Source organism: Tenrec ecaudatus, chromosome 13 (assembly GCF_050624435.1).
Source record: "Tenrec ecaudatus isolate mTenEca1 chromosome 13, mTenEca1.hap1, whole genome shotgun sequence".
NCBI lineage: Eukaryota > Metazoa > Chordata > Mammalia > Afrosoricida > Tenrecidae > Tenrec > Tenrec ecaudatus.
Window position 1 is genome coordinate 11,127,077 of NC_134542.1, and position 17,833 is coordinate 11,144,909.

General features: G+C 43.0%; 1 protein-coding gene across 1 annotated transcript in view; it reads right to left on the reverse strand.

Moving 5' to 3' along the window:
• The window catches only part of COL4A3 (collagen type IV alpha 3 chain), a 156,582-nt gene that overhangs the window by 57,256 nt on the left and 81,493 nt on the right, over window positions 1-17,833 (reverse strand). The window contains exons 9-17 of the mRNA XM_075530203.1: window positions 11,691-11,753; window positions 11,537-11,572; window positions 10,821-10,862; window positions 9,797-9,874; window positions 9,270-9,332; window positions 8,099-8,158; window positions 6,685-6,729; window positions 4,743-4,796; window positions 3,826-3,867 (exon numbers count right to left, since the gene is read on the reverse strand). Coding sequence (XP_075386318.1) covers window positions 3,826-3,867; window positions 4,743-4,796; window positions 6,685-6,729; window positions 8,099-8,158; window positions 9,270-9,332; window positions 9,797-9,874; window positions 10,821-10,862; window positions 11,537-11,572; window positions 11,691-11,753 — 483 coding nt within the window. The remainder of the gene's footprint in view (window positions 1-3,825; window positions 3,868-4,742; window positions 4,797-6,684; window positions 6,730-8,098; window positions 8,159-9,269; window positions 9,333-9,796; window positions 9,875-10,820; window positions 10,863-11,536; window positions 11,573-11,690; window positions 11,754-17,833) is intronic.

Consider the following 17,833-nt stretch of genomic DNA (forward strand, 5'->3'; position numbering starts at 1 on the left):
TACGCCTTAAAGGAAACAAAGAAAGAAAAAATACTGATAAGAGTTGCATCTCTAAATTTCAGGACACGCCAACCTAAGGACTGGTGACTAGTCTTCGTTTCCCGCCCACCTGTCCTTTGTATCTTAAACAAGCAGAGTTTTTTGAGAGTGAGGAGGCATGGCACAGATGCAGAGTAAGTCAGAAAGGAGATGGAGGGACACAAAGGCTGCGAAATGTGCTCAAACGTAACAACTGTGAGGATGGAGCAGGACAGAGGGGTCGCTATGAGTCAGAACTGACTGGACGGCCCCCAACAAGAACAAGAACAAGCTGTTGTTTGAGGAGAAAGGTTCTGTCCAGATCAGATCCCTCGGTCTCCTTGAATGTTATTGAACCATCAAGTTGGTTCCAACCCACAGCGACCTTATGCACAACAGCAAACCACTGCCTGGTCCTGCACCAGTCTCACAATTGTTTCTATGGTTGAGCCCATTGCTGTAGCCATGGTGAATCCATCTCCCCGAAGAACTACTTTTTCTCTGCCCCTCTCCCAAACATGATGTCCTTCTCTAGGGACTGGTTTCTCCTGACACATGTCTGAAGTATATGCCGGAAACTCTCACCATCCTTGCCTCTAAGGAGCTCTCTGGCCATTCTTCTTCCAAGACAGATTGATTGTCCTTTTAGCAGAACATGGTACGTTCAGCATTCTTCTCCAGCCCCGCAATTCAAGTAAATAAATTCTTCTTCCGTCTTCTTTATTCAATGTACAACTTTCACATGCACATGAGGCAATTGAAAATACCATGGGTTGGGTCAGACGCACCTTGGTCCTCAAAGTAACCTCCTTACTTTTCAAGACTCTAGGGAGGAATTGTGCTCCAATATTCCTCCTTGAACGCCAACTGGTATTGAAAATATACTCTTCTCCTCCCTTTTTCCCCTTCTCCTGAATTGACTTACTCTCAACAGGCCCCCAGAATCACTCACGTTACATTTGCATCGATACTAAAACCAATGGCACTCCAGCAAGAGCCCTGGCTTCTCTCTAAGCCCCGACTTAGTCCTAATGCCAGCCTGAGGACTCCACATTCACTCGGTGAACACCGAACCGGCTAGGCAAAGTCACCAGGAGACAGAGGTAGCCAGTGATCTCCTTGGGAACCCGGGAAGTCAGGGAGGAAGGAGCAGGTTCCCCAAGAGAAAGACAGATGACGTAGGAACACACACGCAGAGTACAGAAAGTAGACGTAAGGGAGAACCCCTCAAGCCTAAGTGTACAGGGCTATCTCCTTGATCCTCTCCAAGTCGGACCTGCTGCATCAACAGAAGACTAGCTGCCTGACGAAAGCTTTGAATGTAGATTGACTTTCTTTGCTGAAAGACTTAAACCACCACCAACTCTGCACATGAACTGCTAATCCAGTATTCCTATGTTTGGACTGACATCTGTTTGATGGGGTGTCAGCCTGTTTCCCACCTCTCTTTGTAGCATATGCTGAATAAAACTTTGTTTTTTTCCTCACTATTATAATTTTGTGATGATTTTCCCCTAGGACATGTGAACAGCACATTTGATTTTTTTTATATAGCCCTAGGCAGTGCCTACACTACTTGTCTATCAGTTTGTCCTATTGCGACAGCCATGTGTTACTGTGATGCTGGAAGCTACATCACTGTCATTTTTAAATATCAGCAGGACCACCCAAAGAAAACAGGTTTCAGCAGAGCTTCCAGACTAAGAAGAGACTGTGAAGGAGGAGTAGGTTGTCCACTTCTAAGGAATTAGCTATTGACATTCACCAAAAACAAGGCTCTAGGAATTGATGGAATACCAATTAAAATGTTTCAATAAGCTCATGAAGCATTGGAAGCACTCACTTGCCTATTCCAGGAAGTTTGAAGATCACTATTTGGCCAACTAACTGGAAGAGATCCATACTTGGACCCATTCCATAGAAATGTGAACCAACGGAATGCACATATTACAGAACAATATCATTGGTACATGCAAGTAAAAGTTTGCTGAAGAACATTCAACAATGATTTCAGCAATACATTGACAGGGAGCGTCCAGACATTCAGACTAGATTCAGAAGAAGACATGGAACCAGGGATATCATTGTTGATGTCAGCTGTATCTTGGTTCAAAGCAGAGAATACCAGAAAGATGTTTACTTGTGTTTTACTGACTATGCAAAGACATTTGACCATTTGGGCCAAAATAAACTCTGTATAGGTTTGAAAAATTCGAGAATTCCAAAACACTTCATCATACTCATGGGAAAGCTAAACATGGGTCAAGAGGCAGTTCTGGGAATATAACGAGGGCATTTTGCACGGTTTAAAACCAGGGAAGGTATGAGCCATGGCTGCACCCTCTCCCCACACTTAGTCAACCAACCCCCAAATCAAACTCACTGCCATCAAGTCACATGTTGAGCAAATAATCAGAGAAGCTGGATTTGATGCAGAAGAAAAAGGCACCAGCATTGGAGGAAGGCTTACTAAAAACCTTCAATGGATGACCCAACCTTGCTTGCTGACACTGAGGAGGGTTTGATGCACTTGCTGAAGAAGATCAGGGATTGCAGCTCTCAGTGTGGATTACAACTCAATGCAAAGAAGACTAAAATCCTCACAACTGGACCAACAGGGAACATCAAGATAAATGGAGAAAAGTTGCCAAGGATTTCGTCTTGTTTGGATCCATAATCAATGCTCATGGAAGCAGCAGTCAAGAGATAAAACAACACATTGCATTGGGTAAATCCATTAGACAAAGTCTCTTTCAAGGGTTAACAAGATAAGGATGCTATTTTAAGGCCTAAGGTGCGACGAACTCAAATCAATGTATTCTCAATTGCTTCACATTCATGTAAAGTTGGACACTGAAAAACAAAGACCCAATAAGAATCAAGGTGTTTGAATTATGGTGCTGGTGAAGAATACTGAAAGTACCATAGACTTTCAAAGGAACCAACCAATTTGTCTTGAAAGAAGTAAAACCAGAATTCTCCATCGAGGGCAAGGGTGGCAAGGCCTCATTTTACATGCTTTGAACATATTGTCAGGAGGGACCAGTTCCTGGAGAAGGACCCCATGCTTCATAAAGCCGAGGGGCAGCAGAAAAGAGGAAGGTGCTTGCAAAGATGGATGGACACCATGGTTGCAACAATGGGCTCAGACGTAAGAACAATTGTGAGGATGCTACAGGACCCAGAGATGTTTTGCTATGTAGTACATAGGATCGCTAAGAGTTGGGGCCAACTTGACAACATCTACTGTGCACATCTATTGCTTATGACCATCTCTTGAGTCAGATGTTCAAACTTCAGAATTCCCAACCTAGGTCCCTCCTTTCTTTCCTCAGACTGCAGGGCCACAGGATGTAGAATGTGGTCCCCCAGTGCTGACAGCAATCACCTATCCCACATCCACACCGAAGAGGAGGAATGCCCACTGTAGCGGAACTTGGGTAGCCGGTTCTCCCTGGTCCTGCACTGGATCCATGGCTGAGCAGATGCAGCTATAGACAGGCCAGGTAAAGGGGTCGGGGGAGCTAGCTCCATCACCCTCCATTGTCCCAGCTGCCCTCTTTCCCACCCTGAAGGTGCAAGGGAACCCTGGACCAGGTCTGATGAGACCCCTGCTCTCTCCTCTGAAACCCAGGATGGGGATTCCAGGAACGTTCCAGAGTTCAAACAGAAAACACAAATGGGCAAATCATGACAACAGCTATTTCTGTGCTGGTTTGCAACAGCTAATGAGAGACATCGATTTTAATACTTTGAGGGACTGAATGGAATTTGACATTGATATCGTCATTAAAACACGACACTTACTGGACCACGGAATCCTGGAGGGCCACGGTCCCCTTTCGAGCCCTGTATCAAAAGAGTTATAAATTATGAGCATATTCATGAAAAGGACTTACTTGGCATATTTAAAAATAAAAGTGTAACTGGATAATAAATGGATGGTCACAGTAATGTACAAACCAAGTTGGAGGAAAGCCGATTTAGAGATTCTTTTCCTGGAAGACCTGACGTCTGCTCTATAACTGCTGCATCCCTAGTGGTTCTTCCAGCTGCTTCCATGGCTAATGTTCACCCAGCCTGCACACTCTGGTATTTTCACCCAGACTAGAGGCTGGAAACCAGCGCCCTTGCTGCAATCACCCCTTTCCACTGCCAGAGTGCCTTTCAGAGTTTCATTGATTGGGAGCGGTATTATTTTAAGATAAATCTTGAGTTTTCATGTATGCATCCGCATGCAAATTATTAGGAAATGTGCAGCGTGTGTCATAATATAATTCATAATAAATTGATCTCAACCCTCTACTGTATTGTGACTCAGGTGGAAAAGCGATGGGTCCACCCTATCCTTGACTTCTTGCCTCCCCCCGCCACTCAAAATCTGATGCCTGTAGGCCTTTTCCCACCTCAAGTGGATACGGAATCTCAGTCATCTTAAATCTTTCTCCTGTAGCTACGTTGAGTGAGTTTTATATCTTTCCCATAAAACTACCCTTCAAACGTTTAAGCCAAGCTGTTATCTCTCTCTCTTTCTTAATAAATATCCTCACTGAAAAAATAAAGCAATGGCTCAAGAGGCATTTTAATAAGATACATGATTATGGTTCCTTGAATTGAGTTAGTTAGGTGTACAGTATGGGGAGCAGGTAGAGTGGATAGGTAAGCCCTAAACAATTTTTTAAAAAACTAAAAGAAAGATATTAGCATATTAGAGAAGGGGTTACCTTAATGCCAGATTCACCCCTTAATCCAGGGAAGCCCCGGTTGCCCTTGGCTCCCTAAAGAAAAGCGTAAAATAGAAGAGACTGGATCATACACGGCTTCTGTAGGAAACAGCAACACGCTCACACCTCTTGTATTACAAAGGAATGTGTAGGTAATACCTGTCTGCAATGGGTGTGTCAAACTATGAAACTCATGCAGTCCCAAAAAGACATTCTACACTTTTTGCTAGATTGTAAACTACGGTATTAGAGCTTGAGGAGCCCTGGTGGTGAAGTGGGTTCATGTTGGGCTGTGAGTTGAAAGCTCAGCAGTTAGAAACCACCAGTAGTCCTGGGGAGAAAGACGAGGCTTTCAACTCCTATAAAACAATCCATAGGATTGTTTTGAGTCAGAATCCACTTGATGGCAGTGAGTGAGTAGCTATTCCCCCTTAAATTCTGAGCACTGGTATGTTTTTGGAAGGCTAAAGTTTCCAGTGGGTTCCTTCAACCTGGTTTTACATCTCCTTATAATTCGGATTCCATCAAGATATTTCTGATCCTTGACAGATATGTGAAAAGCCCTCTTCTCGGGCAGAGTGTGTTTTAAAGCAGATTACTGCCACTCCCTTGGCCTGCCCTCAGGGACTTGACTGGGTATGCCCTTGATGAAAATTGGGGTACTAGCAATTACTACTCATGACTCCTACTCTCACTGCCTTGGTCACAGGGCTCTGAATCAATCTTATAAGCTGTTCTAATCTGTAAGAGTGTACCTATCCTATCATGGTCCCTTTCCTGCTTGGGCAAGCCTGCTTGCAATTGTGCTGAATTGATCTGCCACCAATCATGATTTTTGTGACCGTTCTCTTTGTTTTCCGTATCAACTCGCATTTCCAGGTCCAGCATCGCCTAGCTCAGAATCCTTGGACACCATTAGCCCTCATGCTGGAATATCTCTCATCTGAATGATTGTCTGTGTCATGTCTTTGTCCTGGTGGAGACGTACTAAATGTGCCTCTATAAATATTTGAATGTAGGATCTCTTTTCCTCTTAGAACACTTGTTACCATTGAGTTGGTTCTAACTCTTTGAGACCCGATAAAGAGTTTGTCTTGGAATCCCACCGGGGCAGGTCTACTCTGCCCTCTAAGGTCACTATGAAATGTTAGAAGACAAACAAAGAAACCCCAAAACACTGGTTACCATAGAGCTGATTCTACTCCCATGGGCGTCAGAGTAGAGCTATGCTTTCTAAGGTTCTCAACGGTTGGGGTTGGGGAAGGTGGCTGGGCAGACTTCTCTTCGGAGGTGCATCTAGATGAATTCAAACTGCCAACCTTCGGCTAGGAGCTGGGCATATGGATGGCGTGCACCACTAGAGACTACCTGTTTCCACCTGTCTCACTGCTATTCAGTCCATCCCAACTCCCAGGTCTTTAGACAGGGGATACCTGCTCCAAAGGATTTCTGAGGCTGTCAGTCTTTATGCAAGCAAGCTGCCTCATCTTCTTCCGCCTGGTGGTAGGTTTGAATCATAGACCTTGGGTTAGCAGCCCCACGCTTAGCCCGCTGCACTACCAGATGTCCCTGGAACAACTTGTGTCCCGAGGTGCCACTGAGTTGGTGCCGTAGAGTTGAAACTCATGGTGATCCTCTGTACGACAGAAGGAAGCCCTGCCTGGTCCTGATCTTCACGATTATTGCTATGACTGAGCCCACTGCTTCTTTGTTTTGTTTTTATTTTTTACTGAGCCAACTGTTGCAACCACCGTGACCATCTGTCTGCTGAGGGTCTCCCTCTTTTTCTTGTACCTACTACTACTACTACTACTACTACTACTACTACACCACACACACACACACACACACACACACACACACAATTATTTGTTGACTAAAAATCTTTCATAAGGTAGTATCAACATTCTCTCGGCCTCAATGGACCCAATCATTTCTTTACCTGAGTGCCAGGGAAACCAGGGGCGCCATCTTTTCCAGGTTTTCCCTGAAACGAAGACAAAGTAAACATATGCCACGTGATAATGATGGGTCACGTTCCCAAACTCGGACACCTTACATGTTGTCACCACCTCCTGTTGACTTCAGGCGAACCTCAGAGTGAAGAGCGTTGAAGCGCTCAAGGGAAAGCAGATGGGACATGAGGGATAGGGAGAACTTAAAGCCTCAGCTTCACCTGGAATTGAGGCTGTCTAGCCCAAGCTTGGGAGACAAATTTTAAAAAGCATTGAACTGCTATGTGAATGAAGAAATCCAGAAAAAAAGAGAAGATACCAAGTCTGCTTATTTATTAGAAATGTTGGTCATTCTTAGAACTTCAGATGCCTCTGTATTTAAATATATGTACAAATGGTAGATGGTCATGTCCAAAGAGTGGGTTTTTGGCTAACTTCTCCATGATAGAATTAAAAATCATGTTGATTGAACATTTTTCTTAGGGCAAAAAGCAAACAAACAACTCCCCCCCCCCAAAGAAACCCATAAGCTTTTCTCTAAGTGAAAATTTGGGGGTCTTTAAACACTATATAGGCTTCAATCTTTCCTAGATGAGGCTGATTGGGGTTGTGGGCCCTTGTTGCCCTTGTCTTCCCAGCATTCCATGCTACTTACCTCCTGTCCTACCTAGCACGCCCCACTTTCTGTGTGTGTGGGGGTTGTGCCTCCCTCAGCCTGTGGCTGGACACCTCACTAGCCCATGGCCCAATTGGCTTGGCCAGAGTAGCTTTTCCTCGTGGCTATGATCTTTTTTGCCCCAGAGTGAGAGCTATGAACCAAGCTGGGCCAATCAAAAGAATTCTTTGGGATTTTATACAGCAAAACCTGCAAAAGTCAGAACCTGTCATTGAAGGAAAACACAAATCGTTTTTGTAAAAATAAGCAACAGAAGTGTGCTCCTACTGCACCCTGTCCAAGGCAGAAGACTAGTGAGACGGGGACAAACAGGCAGTGCTGTTGAGTTCTGGCTCTCTCAGATTTCCCTGGATATGAACAGAGAGAGCTAAACACCCAGTCTCTCCTCTGATACCACTAGCCTGACGTTGCAGCTGTTGCATCCTCCCTTCTCCACCCCCACCCCGACCCCATGGAAGAGGATCACTGGCCATGGAAAGAAGAGCTGATAGACAGAATCTGAAGTGAGAAGACTCTGGCCTGTATTTCTCAGGCTTTGCCATTTCTGAAACTCATTCTAGCCCTGGGCTTTCCAGAGAGTTCCTCCTGTACTTTTTCTTTAAACAAAAAACAACAAAAACAAAAAAACAATACTCCAAAACTAAAGAAAGACAAGGGAGTTTGAGATGGGCAGGTAGAATTCTGGCTAAGACAGGTTGCACATGGCACTACATTTCCAAACATACCCGAAGTCCGGGTTCTCCGGGCATCCCCTTTTCTGATCCATACGAGTCTCCAGGCAGCCCCTGTGTGTTAAGTAGAGTTAGGTCAAGGTTTATGAATTCTTGTTTTCCGACTTAACATTGATTTTGACCTGCATGTCCCTCTTGATTCATCCCAGCCATCCGCGGGCCACATGCAGCCCGCCGAGGCCATTTATCCGGTCCGTCAGGTGTTTTTGCCCCATTTCTTTTTTCACTTCAAAATAAGATACGTGCAGTGTGCATAGGAATTTGTTCATAGTTTTTTTTTCAACTATAGTCCGGCCCTCCAACGGGTCTGAGGGACAGTGAACTGGCCCCCTGTTTGGAAAGTCTGAGGACCCCTGATTCATCTACTCTATTTTACAATGGTGAGAGGAATAAACTTCATGGATGAGTATTTACCTAACAACAGATGCTTCAGCTAAAAGACGAGTAATATTTGAAGCAGGTACAGCAGTGCAAAGATTTTAGGCTGCATGTAACCTTTACGTACTTCTGTTCCAGATTGCTGTAGCCAAACGCTATCATGTTTGAACTAAGATTAACATTAAAATGTAGTCATGACCCTGAGACCCGAAGAACTAGATGATGCCCGGCTCCCACTCCCAACCACTCTGAAAGCAGTCACAACGGAAGGTCTTGGATGAATCAGGCGGAAATATGGAGCGAAAGTCAAAATGATAGCTAGTGACCTGATAGACTGGTGAAATCTCCAGGACTATAGACCTTGTCACCCTTAAAGCTTGGAACTGAACTGACCCCCTGCCCATTAATACCTTCCACCTTTCCATGGCTCAACTTTCAGGCAAACAGATTGGCCTACAAGGTGAACAGCAACCAGGGAGTTACAGTTTTTTAGGATAATCTACCATTTGACATGAGAAGGGAAGCCCTTGCCCCTGAATAAGGTTCAGAAGGCAGGAAGGACCAGGACAGAAGGAGGAGGTGGGAAGAGTGCTCTGACATGGTGGGGCAGGTCTGTAGGACATGGGTTGAATTGTGTTTGGACTGCTGAATGGAGAACCAATGGAGTCTGCAAACCTTCACCCACATCACAACAAAAAAATTAAAATAAAATTATTAAAAAGTAGAATGTTGGTCACAATATGAGCTAAGATACTTTTTGATGTGTTTGCGATTGTAAATAACCTACTGGGGGTCCTGGAGGTCCGGATTCACCAGGTGCTCCTCTGTCTCCCTTCTCCCCCTTGAGTTCCTGCCAAAACAACTCAAAGTCACCCCAAACGTGTAAAACAAGGTGTCACCCATGAGACTTAGGATAGTCCTTTACCTGTTCAAAAAAGGGAGAAGTTACCGCAGGGTCTCCTCTTGAAACAACCCAACAGAACTTAGCCATTTTCCTGTTTCAACTTTTATACTCAAGGAGCCACCGGAACGATATAAATACTTTTTTGTAAAAAAAAATATCTTTTGGATCAAATTACATTAACACTATTGATTTTATGTTGATTGCCTCTGAAAAGTTCACTTCTCCCCTCTCCCACGCCCCGCCGGTGGATTCTCTGAATTTTCAATGTTAGTTACTAATTGGAACATATAACATTTGTTTGAAGTCCTATTCATTTTGTTTTGAGAATTAAAAAAATTAACCATATTGAGGGCTAAGGGGTATCATTTCAGGGTGATGAAAATGTTTTTAAATGATCTTTCGGGAGTTACCGTTCTGTTGTCTGGTCCAATTAGTGTCACAACAACTGTCCCGGGAAGTCCAGGGGGTCCTGTTAACCCTTTCACACCCTAGAGACAAACACACCCAGGGAAGGAAAGTAGAACATCATCAGCTGGACTACACTGTTCAAATCCACTTTCCCCCTTTCGTCCTTATGCAGGAAGGCAGAGCCAATGAAGACCGGAGGCACAGCCCAAACACATTCGCTGTCAACATCATTGCTGAATAAAATGTATAGGCTGATGTTTTTGTGATGGGGAAAAATTTCTTAATATTGCTCGTCTAGTCAAATCTCTGTGATGCCCATCAAGTGATTGAGGGGACTATGAAAACAGAGCATGTGTAACACTAATCGAGGGCATTGGTCAGTTAGGATCCCATCTGATGCAAGGATGAGCCATCTTGGAAGAGAGAAGAGAGAAACCGTGAAACCTTGGAAGAGCACTTCAAGATCTCTTTGTGAGGTGATGGAAGCTGTCGAGCCCAGACACCCCACAGACTGTGGTGCAGAGACTCGGAAGAGCTGCACTGAGACTATGGGGGCACTTCTGCTTATCTAGCTCAAGGCTATGGAATTATGGGGCAGAGGGACAGGCCGGCTGGCTTCCTGACCTATGGAGGCAAAAGCCCAAGGGAGCACGTGGCAAGCAGAGAGACTCAGAAGCAGAGAGAGACTTGGCTGTTGACGGAGGAGACCCATAACTGTATTCTTACTGCTTGCACATCCTGATTTGCGGTAATCTATTGTCATCCCTGGGAAGCCCTCTTAATTGTGAGTGTTGTCTGTGAGCTCTGTCCTGCCACTGCAATGAATTATTGAACCCAGCATAGATGTGGAGTGACATGGTGGGAACCACTGGTGTTGGAATGGGTCAGGAAGGCTCGTCTGACCCCTGCCATGTGGTACTGGGGAAGCCAGAGGAGGTCAACTATGACCCTCCACTGCCATGTATTTGCAGTGCCGTGGAATGTAAGATCTTTCTCCCAGAGAATGAACAGAACAATTGACATTACCCGGTCTCCTTTGGGTCCGATCACTTTGTCACCCATGTGACCCTATTAAAAAGAGGCAAACAAACAAAACCCCACTACATTATCAAAAATAAAAACAAAAGTTTAAACATAACATTTCCAATATGATTAACTGAACCTTTATATTTTACTTTTATAATAGTTATTCTAGCTATTTCTTAATTATGGTGACATTGTCTTTCAAAGTGGGGTGGTGGGGATGAGGTGGGGTGTGGATTCTGAGGTGTAGGGAGTCTCAGGGATTTACTTCCCACTGTGACAGGTGGCAGGAGATGTGAGGTGGCAAAAGATACAGAAGATCCTGGCTCAGAGGACCTTTCTCGGGAGCAGTCACTAGTTAGTCATGATTCGTAGAGGTTACTTTCAGGTGTTAACCTGGCTAAGCTAGAACGCCTGATTGTTTGGTAGAGCGTTAGATTCAAACCCACTGCCAATATCACCAACTTTTGTGTTTCTGAATCTGCAATTTTTAAGAAAAAAAAACAACCCTCAAAATACGGACTCAAAAGACCGTAAACCCCACTTCTTCCCTTTACTGCCTATTTCCCCTCAGACTAGTCACATAACTAGTCACTACTGTCAGTCTCACAGGAGCTGGTGTTTTTGGAATCAGTGACCCACAGGTGGGATCAGAGCAGGTTTGCCCTGTAGATTGGTTAGGGTGTTCTGACTGGTGTGAAACACAAACAGGAATCTACCTTAGGTCCTGGAGGTCCCCTGGTTCCTGGAAAGCCCTGGAAAAGAACCACATGTTCCATTTGCAGCGGGAAACACACCCAACCTAAAAGCTAAAGCTTTTTGCCGAAAATTCTTAGCTTCTGGAGGCTCGAGTAATGATGTCTTGATACTTACAAGAAAACCTGGAGGTCCTGGGGGTCCCATAGGCCCAGGGAAGCCCGGGGGGCCTGGAAAACCCTGTAAAGTAAAAGGAGAATAAGATCAAGCTTTATTTCTCACTTCAGAGCCATGCCCATTCCTTAAGTGCTTTAAAACACTTTAATAAAATCAGAAAAGCCCCACACCACCCTTCTGAAAAGCTGCAGTTTGTTACAATAGTTTCAAGAAGCATATATAGACAGTCCTTGGATTACAAATGAGGCCCGTTCCTAAATCTATTTTTTTAAGTCGAATTTGTATGTAAGTTGGACCAGTTAGGTACAGTTTGTGTCTAATGTAAATTAGTCAAATGTGTGTATATAGTATAACTATATGTAGTGTAACTTTTTAAACTTTTTAATCATCTTTTGGGGGCTCATACAACTCTTATCACAATCCATACATACATCAATTGTGTGAAGAACATTTGTACATTCGTTGCCCTCATCATTCTCAAAACATTTACTCTCCATTTAAGCCCCTGGCATTAGCTCCTCATTTTCCCCCCTCCCTCCTCCTCCCCCTCCCTCATGAACCCTTGATAGTTTATAAATTATAATTTTGTCACATCTCACACTGTCTGATGTCTCCCTTCACCCACTTTTCTGTTGTCCATCCCGCAGGGAGGAGGTTGTATGTAGATCCTGGTAATCGGTTCTCCTTCTAGTGTAACTTTCTATGCATAGAAATCCTAAGGAAACACTTCCAGGTACATGGAAACATCTCTAACATAACAACCATCCCCCAGACAAGCCCACCAACATCAAGTTGCTTTTGCCGGAGCCCCTGAATGTTCTCTGAGGGGGCGAGGAGGAGACGAGAGTCTTCGTACTCTGCATCTTTTCTCAGAAGCCAATACAAAAACCAACCCCCTGACCACCATGTCTATGCTGACTTACAGCCACAGGGTCGAACTCTTATTTGGGTGTTGAGACTGTAACTGTTTACAGGAGTAGAAAGCCCGTCTTTCTCCTGAGAGTGGTGGGTGAGTCCACACTGCTGACACTGCAGGTCACAGCCCAACCTGTAACCGCTCCTTCACCAGGGCTCCAGAAGCCCCCACGCTCTCAGTTTAATCACACCCGCTGTACGTGACTAGTTCCACTACACAGTTTATCGTCACCGAGTCTGGTTTACCTTCAGAAGCTCAGCAACCTCAACTGGGACTCTCTTCATCTAGGCACATATCCAATTTGGTACTCAGGGATTTCTTCTTTCCACTTCCAACTATGCCCTTTGCTTTGCCAACATAGCTCTTGCTGCCTTGGGTACACCTATCGGGTGATTATTCTCGATACCCGCCCCTTCTGCTCAAGCTATTAAACTACCCTCTCCCCACAGTTTTGCTAATTACTTCAGCCATCGGCCAGAGGATAAAATTAACTGTGATCATGATTAATAGTTATCATGACTGCTTCCTATTAACCTGGGAACTCCTAAGAGGCATCTCTGTGGCATCTTCTATTTCCTCCCTGCTTCCCCTAAGCATCTGGTAAGAAACCTTAGGGGCTTCCCCAAGTGACTTATAAGAACTACCTGGAATTAAGTTTTCAAAATATTTATGAAAATTTCTAGAAAGCTTTATATAAAAGAAAACCTAGATTATCACATATTTTTTTCTTTATGGTCTTTGGTAATGTCTTCAAGACTGAACCACATCTTCATGATTGGAAAAGGCAGCTGTGGCCAGTGGAAGCAAGGGCAGCCTGTGTTGCATAGCAACCAAATCTTGTGGGCATATGCTTTTGACGTGGATTGGAAAGAGACAATGGTGTCCTGCTCAAAGATGGCAGCCTCCCACACCACTGGGAATGTTGGCTGCCATCTTTGCACAGGGCACAGCTTCTTGTTTTCTACTCAGATCAAAATCAGATACACATACTGCTCTTTTTCCCATCTACCAACACTGAATTGTTTTCAAAGCCATTCAAAGCCCCGGATTAAATTTACTGATTAACAAAATCCGGTGTTATTATTTGTATTTTGATGCATAGGAAACACAGCATTGCAAGAGAAAGCTAGAATAATATTGTGCAAGTGAATGCAAATTGAGCAACGAAAAAACAAAACATTGCCCTTTACTCAATATCAACTCCTGACACTCATTTAAGACAGAATGTAAATGCCTCCTAGGGTCTTCAAGGTTGTACACCTGTGTCCACTCTTCTCCAGAGTGGTTAGTGGGCCGGGCACTGGGACCTTTGGGTTTCACAGTTAGGGGTTAACCTCTTGTTCCACTAGGGCTCTTTGAAACAGCTCTGGGCGCTAAATTTTCTCAGGGCCCCTTATTGATCTAACATTTGATAACTACATCAGTTGCATTAACTAACGGCACCTAACAACGATAGTATTATATGAAATCACAACATTATATTAAATTACAGATATTCAATTATTTTTGATTCATAAAAATAGAACTTTATAGACTAGTTCAAGATAATAATAGCTTCATTCGTGATATCAAAATGTATTTATGCTAATGCTACTCATGATGTTAACAATTGATGTTATTTCCAGAAGTTTTTCCTGAAACATAATAAATAGAACTCCCCCCAAACCAGTGCCATTGAGTGGGTTGCAGTTGGTGACTCTCTAGAGGGTTATAAGGTTATATAACCCTAAGGTTATATATATAATAGGTTTATAACCTTCGAAACCTTAGGTTAGGAACCTTAGCTTTCTAAGGTTATACATATTTACTGGTGCAGATAGTCTCTTATTCTTCCTGAGGAGCAGCAGGTGAGTTCAAAAGCCAGACCTCATGGCCTGTAGTCCAAGGCCTACTCAACACCGCACTTGGACTCCATTTTTATATCCCCAGACTCCAAACTCAAGTGCCATTAAGTCCATTCTGACTCCCGGTGACACTGTTGGACAGAGTGGACCTGCCCCTGTGGGTTTCCAAGATGGTAACTCTTAATAGGAGTAGAAAGCCTCATCTTTCTCCTGAGGAGCGGCTGGTGTTCTCAAACCACTGACCTTGAGGTTAGCAGCCCAACGTATAACCAACTGGACCACCAGGGTGGCACATGCTAAAAATTATCTTGGCATGCAGAATTAGTGACAAATACAAGGGGGCTTTAAAAAGTTGTGGGAAAATTCTATTACGCTTTCCTCTCATTTGCCTCCACAAACTTTGAGAAGCCCCTTTGTATTTTTAAACCCCATGAGAAACACTATTAAGTAAGTCTTTTAAAGACATTAAAAATTGGCCATATTGAGGCCTTAAAAATACACATACATCCAGCTTGTATTTTCTTGAAACACTAAAATATCATCATGACTCAATTGAAGAAAAGTCAGGAATAAAATATCTTTAAAGGTAAAACCAAGCTTGTTTTATAAGTGGTGTTTTTATTCATTCTATCACTTACTGAAACCTATTTAATAAAGTCTTTTGGAATTCTCAAATAATTTTATTTTTGCCAGATGAAGCTAATATTTGAAAATATTTTTGGCTGCAGTAGATTTAAATGCTTTCAGTTATATTTATTTGAATAAAATATTAGCAGGCAGGCATTGGAAAATACTCTCTCTAAAGGAGGACACAGGGGGAAAAATCCCCAAATTGAATTTTATTTTTGAAAGCAGAATTTCATTTGTCAACTCCCTCAAGACTGCTACCTTTGAGTAGAATACACTTTAATAGGAAGATTAATTCTGAACTAAAATGTAAAATGCAGGCAATCCCCGTTACTAATGCTGGACTTAGGGACACACTATGTGAATTTGCCCTCACTTTTTAAACATTTTTTGGGAGGTGGGAATTGAAATCAATGTCACAAGACAAAATGTGTGGAAACTGTTGACTGGAAGACTAATGTGCTCCATAAACTTTCACCCAAATTACAATTTAAAAAATTGCCCTATGTGTTCAAACAACCACTACTTGGAACAAGTTCTTAGTCTTGTTAAAAGTCTGCACAGCTTTTAAATCACTGAAAAGCTTTTAAGCCTTTTCACATACTAAAACCCAACTCACTGCATGGAGCCAATTCTGATTCATGGCCACCCTACAGGCCAGAGTAGAATTGTCCCTGTGGGTTCCTGGGGCTATAAATCTTTACTTGTGTATAAAGCCTCATCGTCATCCTATGAAGTGGCTTTGGGTTTGAATAGCTGACCTGGTGGTTAACAGCCCAAAGCCAAACCATAAAAAACCCATATTCACTGCCATAGAGTCAATGCTGACTCACAGTGACTTTCTAAGACAAGGTAGCGCTGCTCCTGTTAGTTTCTGAGCCTTTAACTCTATATGGGAGTAGAAAGTCCTGTCTTTCTCGCTTGGTAGTTTCAAACTGCTGACCTGTTGGTTAGCAGTCCAATGTGTAAGCACTACCCCATCAGGGATCCTCAAAACCTTCACACATGGCTAAATAAGGAACATGCATACACCTGTTACGATTCACCTACAAATTCCACTTAAAGGTGCAGTTAGGAATGCATCTCTTTCATAACCTGAGGATGTCTGTATTTCTGGTTAATAACTTTGAAGGTAATATGTATATTTTAGGTCTACCAAGGATCCATTTGAATCATAAATTAAACACTTACAGCTACAAAGATAATCATTGTCTCTTTTATTCTGGATTATCTTCAGGATATATACATATAGATTCTTTTTTATTTTTTAAATCATTTTATTGGGGGCTTGTACAACTCATCACAATCCATCCATCCATCTATTTTGTGAAGGACACTTGTTGCCATCATCATTTTCAAAACGTTTTCTTTCTACTTAAGCCCTTGGTATCAGGTCCTCATTTCCCCTCTCCCTCCCCCCTCCTCCCTTCCTCATGAACCTTTGATCATTTATAAATTATTATTATTTTTCGTGTCTTACACTGATGTCTCCCTTCACCTACATACAGATTATTAAAGCTAGATATTCATATGTACATATATACATGTAGATAACTAAAGCAAACTATTTAATAGGAGGAAGGTGCATTTAAATGAAACCCCATGATTTTCTATCATGCATAGTTTAAAAATAGGGCTGTTAGTTAAAATTAGTTTTAAATTGTCTTAAATGCATGTTATAAACTCATTCTTGTTTTTAAAAACTATAGATCAGACCATCGACAGGTCAATAAGGGGAACAATACCACTACTGAGGTGCACACACCTTGTAGGCATCAGTTGTTTACTATGGAACGGGAAGCACTTGCCAAAGGACAAAGACCACAGGGTTAGGAAGGAATGAAGAGTGGAAACAGTACACGGAGAGCAGGCAAGCTCAGTGATGGTGCATTGAGGGGAGTGGTAGATATATACTTGTTTGTCAAGTTGAGGATTAAGAGTGTAGGGGTGGAGTCTACCTTGTCAATCAGATCACATGCCAATCACTCTGTGTGGGCATGGCCTTCTCCTGAGAATTGTGGGAAATCTGGCACTTGCTCCTTGGAGGAGGGAGACACTTCTCTCTCTCTGTCACTCCCTGGGAGACATTGCAGCTGGCAAGACACATGAAACTACATGAGTACCCTAAGTTGGAGAAGCCACATGGACCTACCCTGATCCAACCAGACCTCTGAAGCCAGAAAAGCCATGTAGTGACTCCTGCCAGCATTGAGATGCTTACGACGCCACTGGATCCAAAGACTTTCTACCCACTGGCCTGTGATCCTCTACATTCAGCATCATTGCATGTGTTTCATGAGTCTGAAGAGGACTTTATAGATTGGTATCGGACATATGGACTAATATCGAACTTACGGACTTGATCTGGGTTGGGATGTTTTCTCAATGTTCAATTGCTCTTCTACATAAATCTCTTTCTTATACACATATTCATATTTATGAATTTGTTTTTCTAGTGTACCCAGACTAACACAAGAGGGTTGCAATGACTGAGATGAAGCCAACTGGGTGTGAGTTGCTGAATGTAAAAGCGGTGATCTGCATCATAAACCTCCAACTCACAGTAAAAAGTTCGTAAAAATGAAAAAAAATTGGAACACAATAATTAATTGAGGACTCATTAGATTCAGGAAAGTTTGGAAAACTGTGACCGAAGCCTTTCCCTTGCTAGACAAAAGAGATTAAAAGTCATATATGTAATTTAAAGCAATTAATCTTCTTTGTATATTGATATTATGTGATTTCCTATAATACGG